Source organism: Onychostruthus taczanowskii, unplaced genomic scaffold (assembly GCF_017590055.1).
Source record: "Onychostruthus taczanowskii isolate IOZ18803 unplaced genomic scaffold, ASM1759005v1 scaffold71, whole genome shotgun sequence".
Lineage (NCBI taxonomy): Eukaryota > Metazoa > Chordata > Aves > Passeriformes > Passeridae > Onychostruthus > Onychostruthus taczanowskii.
This window is the reverse complement of record NW_024504898.1, coordinates 4,277,816-4,291,838: the sequence shown is the minus strand read 5'-3', so window position 1 is coordinate 4,291,838 and position 14,023 is coordinate 4,277,816. Positions and strand designations below refer to the sequence as shown.

The 14,023-nt window shown below is 36.6% G+C and overlaps 1 protein-coding gene across 3 annotated transcripts in view; it reads right to left on the bottom strand.

Moving 5' to 3' along the window:
* GABRB3 (gamma-aminobutyric acid type A receptor subunit beta3) overlaps nt 1-14,023 on the bottom strand; it is a 112,749-nt gene that overhangs the window by 27,015 nt on the left and 71,711 nt on the right. For all 3 annotated transcript variants that reach the window (XM_041422105.1, XM_041422107.1, XM_041422106.1), the window contains exons 4-5: nt 6,495-6,715; nt 846-928 (exon numbers count right to left, since the gene is read on the bottom strand). In XM_041422105.1, coding sequence (XP_041278039.1) covers nt 846-928; nt 6,495-6,715 — 304 coding nt within the window. The remainder of the gene's footprint in view (nt 1-845; nt 929-6,494; nt 6,716-14,023) is intronic.

The window sequence follows — 14,023 nt, the reverse complement described above, 5'->3', positions numbered from 1 at the left end:
ACCTTTTTTTTTATTACTCATGTATTATTCACTAATAGTCACAGCAAGAAGAAAACACCATCCAAGATTTAGGATATCAAATGCATTTAGCACCAAACCAAATGTATATTTACACTGATAATCACCAGAAGAAGCTTGATTATTCAATGAACACAGAGAAACATAACTAGGGCAGACCTTTTCCACTCACAGTAAACTGTGAGTTGCATCATTTCCACTAGCTTACACTAGTGGAGGACTACAGCTGAATATGGAATGTATACTGGTATTTTTTGTATATGGCCCACATTTTCCAGCCAGTAGCAGAAATGGAGCAGGTACTTCTAAGTGCAAATATTGCAATCCTAGGACATGACTAGGTGAAAAAGAGAATGCTGTTCTTTTTGCAATACAATTTCAAATCATAAATGGGTTCAGTCTGAAATCCCATGGTAGGTCCTGCACCAAGAATATCCATACATAATAAAGCATACTGAAAGGCAAGTGTATCACAGTGTTTGCTCTCTTGAAAATAAATCTGATAAAAATACAAATATTAATCTCTTGTGTTGAAGATAAGCATCCAGTCACTACCTCTGCCAAATCAGGCAGGAATACTAAATTACTTCATTCTGTCCTCATCTAATTTTTCTAGAATGTATTAATCTATCTAGAAATGGATGACTCCTTATATCTTTTAATAATTCAAATAAACAGACAAACAAAAAATCCAAATGGTGATTAATTATATGATACAAATAGTGTTTATAGACACATGTGTAAATATTACACAGTTGTATAAAACAAAAAGAACCCCAACAACTAGATCCAAACTAGATTTCACATGCATTTTCTTAGGTACGTACAGCTTTCTATTTCCAGAGTACAGTTTTGTTCATCCAGTGGGTATCGTCTCAAGTCCATCATACATGCTGCAGTGGTTGTGATTCTGAAATACAAGCATCAAACAGTTTTACCATGCAGCCAGTAATCCAGGTTTTGGGTGATGGGGGTGTTTATCTTCCAAAGTGAAGATCTGAAGAATAGCTTACAATAAGTGAGAATCTGATCCATATTTTCACATTGAGCAGCAGCCTAATAGAGCAGCAATTACAGTGGAACAACTGGCTGTGAATTACCCTTATGCAACCAGCCCCTTTGGGGTTCAATGGACCTATCCTCATATGCAAATATTACATGAACATTTGCTGAGATTAAAAGATATGACTTTATAACAGAAACCATGAAGTGAAAATAGTCTTCTACAAATGTCAAAATGATTGCAGGTGCATGAATAACTGATTTCTTGGTTTTGTGGCAGGTCTAGGAAAAAAAAAACCCTGAAATGTTGAAAAAAAGTTTTAAGTCCAGCAAAATGCTTTGTTTTAAATCTTACTTCCCTGGTTTTCAAATTGAAAGAGGATTTTGTTGTGAAGCTCCATATTGAATTTTAAGTTTTCTCCTCAAATAACAAAACACTTTCACTTCTCTGTCTATTTAACCATTTAGCACCCTAAGGACAGTTTTACAAAACATTTCACTATTGATAAATCAGCATTATTCATCAACCTCTTGTATATCAGGAGAGTCAACAACAAACATGTGCAACCAGAACAACTGTCTTAACAGCTTCACACAGCACTGTCACTTCATTTTGTAGTTAATGGATTTATATATTTGTTCTAACTTTAGACAGATATAACCATGTGCTCATAATTAATCTGCAGCATATTTTGATGTTTTTCTGAATCACAGCCTTCAACAATATACATTATTATGCATCACTGTTTTTATAATGGCTTCATATAAATTATCTTCTGAATCTGACTAGCTCCATTCCTTACTGATCCTTTTTTGATATAAACAAGACAAAGACATTGCACAGTTTGTTCCTAAACAAATATTATTCTAGTGATAATTTATGTTAATAAATACAAGATGGGAAAATGCCTTAAATGTGCATCTAAAAGCTGGAACCCTCAATATTAATGTTTTTTTCATGCATTTTCTCTGAAGTTCTTTCTTCTACCCATTAACCTTCTCAAATTACAGTCTTCTAATCTGGTAAAGTACTTTAATATTCCAGGGCAATGTTTCAAGAGAAAAAAAAAGTAGTTATGTGCCTTTCTTCACATCTTTCACAGAAAAAAACCCTCAATGTTGTTATTATGAATATATCCAATCTATCCAATCTCAAATAAAAGGAAGGAAATAATGCTTATCCTTAGTGTATAGGATCTGACTCTCCTCTGAATACTCTTATGCTAGTCCCACAGGATTTCAGGTATTAAATATTGTATCACAAGAGGATACTTAGGCCAGCCTTCCTCCAAACAGCACCTGGGAATTGCTCTGGTTCCTCTGTTAACACAAATTCCAGTAGGTTGGAGCTGTGTACAAACAGCAGTTCCCCAGTTGCTCTGCAGTTTAGGGAAATGTTTTCTCTGCAACCAACATTTGCAAATGCCCTTCTGGAAACTCAGGCAGGGTGGTAAGACACAGGGCTATTAACTATGGAGATGATTAATCATCTGGGTTGTTTAGCCTGGAGAAGAGAAGGTTCCAGAGGGATCTTAGAGCAGCTTTCCAGTACCAAAAGATAGGCTACAAGAGAGCTGAACTAGGACTTTTTAGAAGGATGTGTAGGACAAGGAGGAATGGCTTTAAACTGAAAGGCGGTAGATTTAGATGACATTTTATGAAGAAATTTTGAATTTCAGAGTGGTGAGGCACTGGAACAAGTTGCCCAGAGAAGTTCTGGATTCACCATCCCTGTAAGTGTTGAAGCCTCCACAGGGCTTTGAGCAACCTCATCCAATCAAAGATGTCCCTGCCCATGGCAGAATGATTTTAAGGTCCATCCCAGCCCAAAGATTTCTATGATTCTTTATATGTCTCCTCAATACGGTTACTAAGAGCAGCTCTAGCTAAGCATATAAAACAAGGACTAACATACAGTCTTAGAGGAGAAAACTTACTCTTAAAGCTGTGATTATTAATAAGCAAGCAATGACACCCTTAACAAAGCCATACTGATTGTGCAATGAAAGGATCTTGCTCCTCAGTCAAATAATAACTGTGTTCAAAGTAAAACAAGTAGGCATGCTTGGAAATTGTTGATATGAAGGTTCTCTCCCATGCTTTAGAAGATTCGCCTACACTAACCTAGGTCTCATGTGGGATCCTGCAGCAGAATCCACATGAGCTAAGTTGATACAAAAGGGAATGTGCTAGCAGACACTTAACTATTATGTTGTATAACTAGCTATAAATGCCAGCCTTACAGAATAACATTATTAATTTTACAATATTGTAAAAAATTATACAGCTGGCAAATTTATATTCAACTTAATAATTGTGTTATGAATTTTAAGGAATGTATTTTTATTTTGGTCTGTTCACATACTCTAGTGGGTTTGCATCACAAGTTCCAGTACCATAAACTGCACATTCTTGCTCAAGAAACTTTTTTACACTACAGAAAAATGAACTAGAAAAGAAGATACAGCCAGAAATAGACAGAAACAAATTTATCTCATTTTTTCAAAGTAAGTTTAGTACTCAGAGGTCCCTCCTGAATGAACATTCAAGTAATCAAATTTAACTTGCACAAATGCACACCAAGAGCAAATATGAAAGGCTCAGGCTTGTGCATGCTTAGAAGAGCATGTTTACTTTTTATGGGATAGTATGGTGCCTGACACAAGACAACAAAGTTTCAAGAACTCATCATTATGGCAGTGACAGAGGAATGATTATGAGCCAGACAAGGATGAAGTGGGACACAGACACAGAGATGCACACAATTTGGGTCAAAGCAACACACAAAAGAAATGCTTTTAACTTTTTATAATTTCATACTCTGGTTTTCTTTCCTCTGGATATAGATTCTCTTATCCTTTTCTGGGCTAATTGCCTTTGATTATACTGCTATATTGTACAGGAACCCCATCTGTGATGGGCTGTGAGGTGCTGCATACACAACTGAGAGAAGGATATTTTATGTCCCCAAAACTTTTACAGTATGAAGCAGTCTAGGCAATACAGATACTTCATATTTGATTAGGTCACAGTCCTAACTGTTTACTTTCTTGATACAGAAACACATTAATCCAAAAAGAATTGAAGTAAGCGTGGTTGCCTTGTCTGACTGATCACAACTAACCTTTTCACCCTGCAAACATCTATCATGTTTCAAATATGGGTAATAATTATGTGAGTCCTTTCTGATAAACTACATATATTCCTCAGCACCAGTTACTTTTAATGTTTAACATTTTACTACCTAAAACCAAGAGGTTTATGCATGAGAAACACACAAGTAGTCAGACTCTATTTTTTATCCCCAGACTATAAAATAGTTATTTCCTCTGTAGTCTCTTATGAAAAAAAAAGCTGTTTTATCATAATTTTCCTTGTAGATTGTTTTGAAGAAGGTAGAAAAAATTCAGCGTGTTGGCCAAAGAAAAAAATTCCCCAGAAATGGGCTGAACTTCAAAAAGCTACTGTTCCATTCCCCCACTATCACAGACTTCTGCTGCAGTAGCAAAGTGCTTTCTCTAAAGCAGAGAGGAACCTTGGACGACTGAAAGTCAAGTCCTTCAAAACTGTGATAAATCCTACATTGTTCAGAAGAGAACACACATCCAGTGTGGCCTTGGGATCACTTTCAATTGTATATTTGTTGAGGAACTGCTTTGTTCTGTGGATGTTCTGTAATTGGTTGCAACCCTCTAAAATTTCACCTATTATTCTGAGTGACCCTGTGCTTTTTGGAACATAAAACTCCAAGTTCTGGCCTCAACCCACATTGCCCCTGGACTGCAGCTTGAGCCCAATGCCATTGGGATGCTCTGAAGCCATAAAAGAGGAAGTAGAGTAGTGATGGAACAACACAAAGTACAGGTCTTTAAATCCGCAGAGATAAGGCTCAGATATTTTCTTCCTTTTGATCACAGTGTCTATATTTTGCCACAATTTAATTTAACACAGTCATTCTTCACATTCTTCAATATAACTTAGCTGCTTCCTATCATGGATTCTCACCCTGGATATTACAGGCTTTCAGAGAAAAGGAAAGTGAAGAAGTGTGCTACACATGAGCCACTGGTGAAAATCCTGCTGAGCAAATCCTATTATGTGAAATGCATCTGCTGTGGACACCTGCATTTTGCAGAAAAGGAAGCCAACTTATTCAAATACACTACTCTATGACAGATAATCCTCACCTGAATGGGTCCAAATGTTTTTAGAGTGCGACAGAAAGACTTCCACCTATTACTAGGATCACAAGAATTCTAATCTCCTTTACTTTTTTCATTATATTGCTGTGGGGAAATTTCTTGACATAAAGAAAAACAAATATATCTCAGATAATTTTTTCTCACATGTAACCACTTGAGAAAAGCATCTTAAGCCTGTAGTGCTCCATACTGGGTCAATACCTCGCAAAACAAAAGCCTCCTTTTGCTAAAACTGATTAATTACAAGAAAACATTCTAAACTTCTTTGAAGTTCCAAATTAGGCCAAGTCTATCTCTAATTTGTCTAGAAAGATTCATTCAATTCTCCATAATGTAACAGGTGAGGGCCAAGACCCAAGTCAAGTAAAAAGATCTACTGTTGATAAAAAAGTGAAGCAGGTAAAAATACTGACACTGGATATGTAACACATCTGCATCACTTTTCTGATCTATTTCTGTATTAGGGACTTTTTATCCTTCACTACCTATGTGCACCAATCTTGAGTATTATCTCTGCTTAAATACACAAGAAACTTCCAACTATGGAAAAGGAGCTTTCACTGGCAAGGACTTGTTTTGCTGGTTTAAACCACAGGAGCAAATGAAGTAACCTGTTCAAAGAAAGCAATATTTTGATACTATTGGGTTTTCCATAAGGATTTTTGCTGGTGTAGTTAAGTTTATTAAGGGAAGGATACTTCAGCATTTCTAACCATAAAAGTTATGGCAGAAAAGAAAGAAAACACAAGTCAAACCTAAAATAGGTAGAAAATAAGAGAATGTAAGCTCAGTTTGTACCTTTGGTTTGAAATGTAGCAATTACAGTGCTGGTTCCTGCTTGAAGAAATCACTGAAAGTACTGGGTCATGATCTTAGCTGTGGCTGACTCTCCCCAACCAGGGCTACTTCTGCCTTTTTCTTTATAGACTATGAACAAATCAAGAGACAACATAAGCACCCACATTCAATCTTGCTGCCTGTATTTTGGACAGGATTTCCAGGTTTACAATTAATATGTGCCTTTCTGCTTCCTACAGCCAGTGGGCTTTCCAGATATGGTGACTGTACAGAAACAGATAAAACCTGACTGAAGGTGCTTCTGGCAAAATTAAGAAACATCGAGTGTGTCATTTGTTTTCTACTGGCATCTCTTAGAGTTACAGGGAAGGTTACATAATAAGCTAGCCAATGTTTGTAATAACCTTGTACCAGGAAGCAAACATCAACAACACATAGCAGCAGTGATGAAATCTTCATGGTGGAAGCACAGACCTGAGGCCGTAGAGCACCGTTCCGTCCGGGTGGAGGCGAATCATTCGATTCTTCACAGTAACGCCGTGCACAAAGGATTTCTTGTCGTTCAAGAAGTAAGTATCAGGCACCCAAAGCTGATCTGCCACTCGGTTATCAAGCGTGAGGTTGAGAGGTATGCCAGCATAAGCCAGCCTCTTATCTCTCCAGTACTGTTGAAAATACATAGTCAAAGTGTAATCCTGGTCAGGAAAAAAAAAAAGAGAAGTACAAGAGTCAACCATACTTTGTGTAACTAGGAGAATAATTTCCCTGTTGATAGCTTATTCTGCTGTTGATTAAATTTAAATATAATATTTTTAAATGTTTAATAAAAATTAAATATTTGCATCACTTAATAAAGAGTTCATATCATTCAAATATCGCTCTAGACTAAGGGGGCATTTCAACTCCTGTGAAATTCAGTAGATATCAGTATCATTTGTCTTGCTCCTGCTTTTCTTTCATGTAGTTCTACTGACAACTGCCCAAAATTATCATATTTGTGGAATGACAAATGACACAATGGGTAAATACTGCCATCTTCCCCATTTTTAAAAATGACAGATAAATGGAAAAACATTTAAAGTATTTTGAAGCAGTATGAAAATTTCTGCCTGAAAAATAAGCTGAAGGTATGTTGATTATACATGTACGTTTGTGTGAGACTGCACTTTGCAGTAACACTAATATTTTCTCATCAACAGACTACACTGATACTTTGAATAACAGTAAATTGTATTGAAGTCACACAAATATCAATGTTTGGTTTTCATAATTTTGTCAGTTTTAAGGTTTATGGTCTCTACTATAAGCTGTGATCACTAATGTAAAAGCCTAAATATGGATACAGAAGCTTAAAACAACAATCTAAAAATTCTTTATTTCATTTCAGAATTTGCTAACCTGACTTCGTATCGTAATAATGCTATATTGAAATGCTTTGAAAGGCTTAGATGGTAGGCCTCATTCATAAGCTTCATGGTATTATAAAACATTAAAAAAATGCCAGTGAACATTTTAAAGTTATGTACCAGCAAAACTGAAAAAATAAATCACACCAAATAAATGAGACTGTAAGTACAGGCCATTAAAACTCTGATTTTCAAATTACAGAAGTGCCCTAAACAATAAAACACTTCATGAGATTCTTCACAAAATACTGAGAAATTTATGTGATCTCTAAACTCATTTAAATATTTAGCAGCAGGTGTGCAAGCCACAGGATACCTGCATTTGCATCTGGTTCTACAAGCTGGTGATGCAAAACCCCTCAGGCTTGCTGCTTGTTTGGGAAAAGGATGCTCAAGATTTCCAAGCATGGCTGTTGGGAATGGTCCATTCTTGTAATGGGTTTCATGTGGACACAATCCAATTCCAGGCACTGCTCCTGCCCCATTTCCCTCAAGCCCTCTGGTCTTTCCTTGAAATCATATGAAACTTGAGCCTGCCTTTCACACTCAGAGACTTTGCATTTTTGATTCAGTGATTCATTCTCTTTAATGAGGGATCTGCTATGGTTTAAAGAAATCAAATTTAATTGCCTAGAAAAATAAATCATTACAGATATCAAGGAAAAGCTGTTCCCATTTTAAGAAACTAATAGGAGACTTTTGAAAACAAAAAGGCCCAGTGAAGGGAGAAAGGAGCCCACGTGGAACTGCCTGGAAGGAACCTCATTCCTCAAACCTCAAATCTGACATGACTGCTCAAGAGAATGAGCTCTAACCTTTTTGTCAGCAGCTTTTTTCAGCAGCTGATGGTCCCTGCTCAGCAGTGAATGAGGTGCATGAGACACTGGGCACACCTGCCTAGCTCCCATTACCATGTCACAAAGGCCACCTCTCTCCTCACATTCCCTGCAATCAGTTTTCTAACACTGATGCATTAGAACAAATGTCCTCTACCAGCTCTGTTTTGCTCTGTTTAATTAAAGCTTGTTTCTATTAACATTCAAAACTTGCTGGCTTGTATAATGGTTTGCACAGCAATGTCAAGAAATCTGGGATTATAAAAGTTGTGGACAAAAGAACAGTACACCAAAAGCTCACTACAGGTAATTGCACAGTATATGAAGAAAATAATACTAAGAAATTAAATAAAGAAAAGGGGTGGAACTGCATAGCATTGAAACAAATGAGCTGGCCAGCACCAAAATATAAGAGAAGCGGTAAATCTGAAAAAAAAAACCTAAAAACTTTTTGGGCTAGCTTTCTTTTTCCTTTGGTTTGAGATAAAATATATGGTAACATCTAATGAATTGAGTAATTAATTAGCTAAATAAAACATACATAACAATACAAGCACTAATAATCTGGCATTTTATTTTAAAATAACATTTACTGTGTACTTTACAAATTATGCACAGAAACAAAACAACCATCAAACATCCAAAACTTACTGTGTCTTGAATGAAAAAAGAACTTCCAAAACACAATCTCTAAGGTACAAATTTCACTAGTGCTTTCTCTATTAACTGTGTTTACTTATTATATTATCTTAATTTTAAATTTTAAAAATCCCTCAACACCCTCTGTCTTTTAATGTTTATGATTATATTTGCATTTTGTACGTATGGGCTCTGCCAGCCTCACCTGCTCTGAAGATGATGACAGAAAGAATTAATATGAACCATGCTTGGCCACCATCACACTTTTTCCATTCCCTCAAAAAAAGGGAGCAACAAGCTTATATAAGAACTGCACTGAAACTGCTTGGCTGTACAAGGATTGATAAATGAGCAAGAAAGGCGAGTTCCTTAGGGCAGCTCCAACAAGTCGCTCACTACCTGCAGAAAATATACTTTTTAAAACCCATATGGATCAGTTCTCATTCTTTGATTAACTAATTTTCAAGACTTTGTGTGTATAAAGGAAATTTTTCCCTACTCTAGACCCTGGAGGAAAATGCAAAAATGGTTTGAGTGTAGACTGGAAAATATGAACTAGATATTTCAGGTAAATGAGAAAATGAAGTTTTGTCACTCAGTTAGTAGTCTACAAAGTTTATTAAGGGCCACCTCCCTCCAGGGAGCTTCTGATGACTGGTTCTGATATGGAGGTCAAGAGGGTATCTCAGAAGAGATTCGTACCACTACAGCTACTGCTATTGTACGTCAAAGATGACACAGAGCTGCCAGCTTTAGGAAATTCTAGATACTGCAAAGAGCAGTGGACAATTTTCTCAGCAGCAAAGACCTCCAAAAAACATATTTTATTCCCCCAAACAATACAATGCAGCATTCAACATTTACCTCTCCAGATCCTCACAGTAATAACATGTTTCAGGTCAAGCACAGTAACAAAATCACTCAAAGCTCTGACAGCCGACAAACACAGTGCTTCTCAAGTACAGGTGAAATGTCCTGAGAATGGGAAAAGCTCAGGCAACACAATCTTTCTTTTGTGAATTTAAAGACCCTGAAACATCCTACAAGTATAAGAGACATGCTAGGCATCCTTGAATTTCTAGCATGGCAACAATGCCACTAATAAAAAGAAAGGAACACAAAAAGTTGTGATGGCTGTTCTTTCAATATAGTTTTCCCTGGTCAAGGGGATTGGAAAACAGAATTAAAAAACCTCAAATAGTAGATAATACTTTGGATATTATCAAGATAAGACATTCAGATACAACAATAAAGAGGCTGATATCACAACTTAAATAGTGTATAATACATCTGTGATCTTTGTGTGTACTGCTTATGATTTTAATATATCTCAAGCAAGAATTATAGACTAATAAATAATGTATGTGCTAACCATGTACAAAGAAATTTTAAGCCTTTTCTACATTATATTTTTTCTCTTGCACTGAGCATACAATGCAGGAAACACAACTAACCCACTCCTAAAAAGCCACTTCAGACAGATAATGTACAGTATATAATGCACTGACTATAAGACCAATTAATGAAAAACACTAATAAGCTATAATAGCAAAGGAAACAAATTACTTGTTTTCTATTACAGGACTTGTTATCTCTAGCTTTCCTCTTCTTCACTCAATAACCATGAAAGAAAAATTTGAAAAGATAGTTTGCTTATCAAAATAAAATTAACATAATTATAGCAGCAATAATGCTCTAAATTTGACTATCACTGTTTGCTGTCTTACTATATCATGAATCACTGATGTTACAAGTTTTCTATTAGCTATAAAAATGTTCCTTCAAAATGATTGCTACATAAACACTGCAATTAATAATTAAGATAGAATACTGTTAATATGGCAAATAAGCAAAAGAAATTCTTAATGCAAAATGAAAGAATATATTGAAAATTATTGGAAATATTGGAAAAAATGATGCAAAAAAGAACTATTTCACTGCTTGTGTGGGAAGACAGCCTTGTGTCTACCTGAAATGTAGTTTCCTGATTTAAATTTGCATTCGGATGTAAATTCACATCCTTGTTTTCTTGACCAAAAGACAAATGTGATTATTACCATCAGTTTCTGTATTATTTAATTTTGATGAGTTAATAAAGTAAGTACTCATTCAGTGGATAAAAATATTTATTGAAAATCCATGCCTTAGTCTCTTTAATAACTTCAAAGTCTCTTCCCTCACCTTCTACACAATTTCAAAAATTAGACATGGCTCCTGTAGTATAAAGAGCTATTTCTGCACCGTTGATGATTCAATTATATTCTTCCCAATAAGCCCAAAGTGAGTTGCAAAGCCAAACTCATGAAACCTATGATTTGACAACATATCTGTAAATCTGCCTATTACCCTACCATATGCAGAAGAGAGCTGACAAATAGATTAATGAACACATTAATTCACAAAGCTAAAAATGAGTTTAATAAAGATGTTTTCAGAAAGGTTAACCATAACACATCAGAATTTACCAGCACTGCTAGTCAGTTGTGTGAGATGATCACATAAACATTTTTCTCAGAATTCAAAATTTTCTAATAGCTTCAGCAACTTTCATATTTACGAAAAAATTTATTAAAATAGCATTTCGAATCATAGAATCATTAATGCCAGATGATTCAATGCTTAGGTATTCTAAGATCATTGAGTCCAACTATTAACCACCATATTCAGCACCAAACCTTATGCCCACACTCCACATTTACAGGCCTTTTGAACACTTCCAGGAATGGTGATTCTACCACTTCCCTGGCAGCCTGTTCTAATGCCTGAAACCTGTATTTTCACATTATATTTTACTTGTTGACATTTTGAGTTGTCCAATGTCTAAGCAATACAGTTTCTTACTCAATCACCAGAAAATGGAGAAAGCCACCAAAGCCTGTTTTTCTGTAAAGTCTTTTACAAGAGAACTGCCTGATGAGAATGACTCTGGCAAAAGATGTAGTTCCTGGGCAGCCTGAGTGAAGGAGACCTGAGCATGCACAGGCACACAAACTCATTCACTCTAGTCCACCAAAGCTGCTTCTTCTGTTTCATGGCCCACCTGCTGTTACAGTAAAGGTTAATCTCACCTATAAGATCCTGATTTGGGCTTTTCTTTGACACTGTGCAAAACCTCTACAATACTGACAGCTGCAAACACAACACAAGTTTTCCTGAGCATGTGGCTACAATACTCTTCCATTAAGAAACTGCTAAAGCAGCTCAATCACACTGATTTCAGTGTGACCCGCCACACATCGATGTTGTCTTGGTATCTTTTGTACAAAATGACCATTACTGTTTTCCTCTTCTACTGAAACATGAAAGAATGGTGTTATAAACAAGAATTACTTAGCCTCCAAGAACCTACGTGATTCTACAAAACATTTTTCCAAATAAATGTGTAATTGCATGAGTCTTTCCTGCCCCTCATACCCTCTGGCAGCTTCCACCTCCACTGATACCCCAGTGCCTTCTCCAAAGAGCCTGTTCCCCATCAAGCATCCTTTGGTGCTCCGAGGAGGGTTGCCATACCAACCAGCACTTGGCTTTCTGCAGGCAAAGAGAGCACAGTTGACATAGCAACCAGCCAAAGCAGCTCCTCCACTGCTTTTCGGGCACAGGTGGTGGTCACTGCAGTGGAATTGAAGCTTCTGAGCAGGAATGAAGGGAGCAACCAGGTGCCCTGGGGGTACTGCCCCTAGCACCTCCCTGCCATATCCAGTGGAGCTCACTCTTCAAAATCTGGGTATTGGCTCTTTCCTCTGTGCTCCTCTGCCCACCCCAAACCGATGGGGATGCTTTCCTGCTCTTGGGGTGTTCTCTCATCCCAACATCAGAGGACACCAGCTGACAAGAAAGCAATTGCTTGGGGTGAGCTTTAGAAGGTGAATATGGAGTAGAAACAAGTTCCTGCAAATATTTTATTTCAGGGACATAATACAATAGGAAGACAACCTGGGCTATTTAGTCCCTGACAGATGAGGGTGGGGGGAGAATACTTCAATATACCTTTTCTGATTCAGAATATCACAGGCATTACAATACCGCAGGCTTCTCAGTAATCAGGAATTTCTGTTCCCAAAGGGCTGGTCAAAGGAAAACAAACACACACCTTTACACATCATGGGTATAATACTCTCTGACCCAGAGCAGAAAGGTAGCAAAAAAAAAAAAAAAAAAAAAAAAAAAAAAAAAAAAAAGTATGGTCTTACACTACATCCTTCAAGAGCTGTCCAAAGAATTTGTGATAAATTACAATCAAAAATCCACTTGCTGATGGACAGATAGAACAAAAAATTCAGTATCTGATAGGTCCCTCCTAAGAAAGAGGAATAGAAATGCCAGATGTATAGATGCTGTTCTTGAAAACTCTCAAAGAGATCAAGTCACAAAAAATACCATCAAATACCCTTAAAAAAATACATACAAAAGAAAAATAATGCTAGGCTAAATTATTCACTGAACTTGTTTCAAGAACTACTAACTCAAGAATTTTAATGCCAACAAGACCTCATGAAATCAGGTACATTTAATTGCACTAATTGAAATCCTGCTAACAACATAAAGGGAAGACAAAAAATCAACTTTTATCAGCTGTCAGCTGGTTCCCACAATTGAGGCAGCTGACCTTAGAGAGATGGGAACTGACAACTAATGGATTATGCCTCCTACACAGTAACAGGATGTGCCACCAGAGAGTTGGAGAAATGAGCTACTGCCCTATAATCTTAAAGCTGTAGGTTTACTTTTTTTTCAGTTTGGAGGTATGAAAAGAGGTTAAAAATTTGGGATACACCAGGAACCCATTTTAGAGAATGAAGGACTTCTCACACTTCTACTTTATTCTCTCCATAAATACAAAACCTTATATCTTTCCTTTGCATTTCTTGAATTATCAATATAAATTTGGAAGGAAAAAAAACCCTCTGAGAAAGCCCTGTAAGTTGATATTGTTTGTCATATTTATTCAGGCCTTCCAACTTCTTAGACGATTGAATGCATGCACTCTTTTAGTGTGTGTGTGCAAGGTGTTCCAGCACAGACCCTAAAGTCGGGCATACACAGATGTGTTTTAAATACTGTGACCATAAATACATAGCTCCATGCCCCTCCTATTTTCTGTGATTAAACATGAAAAACA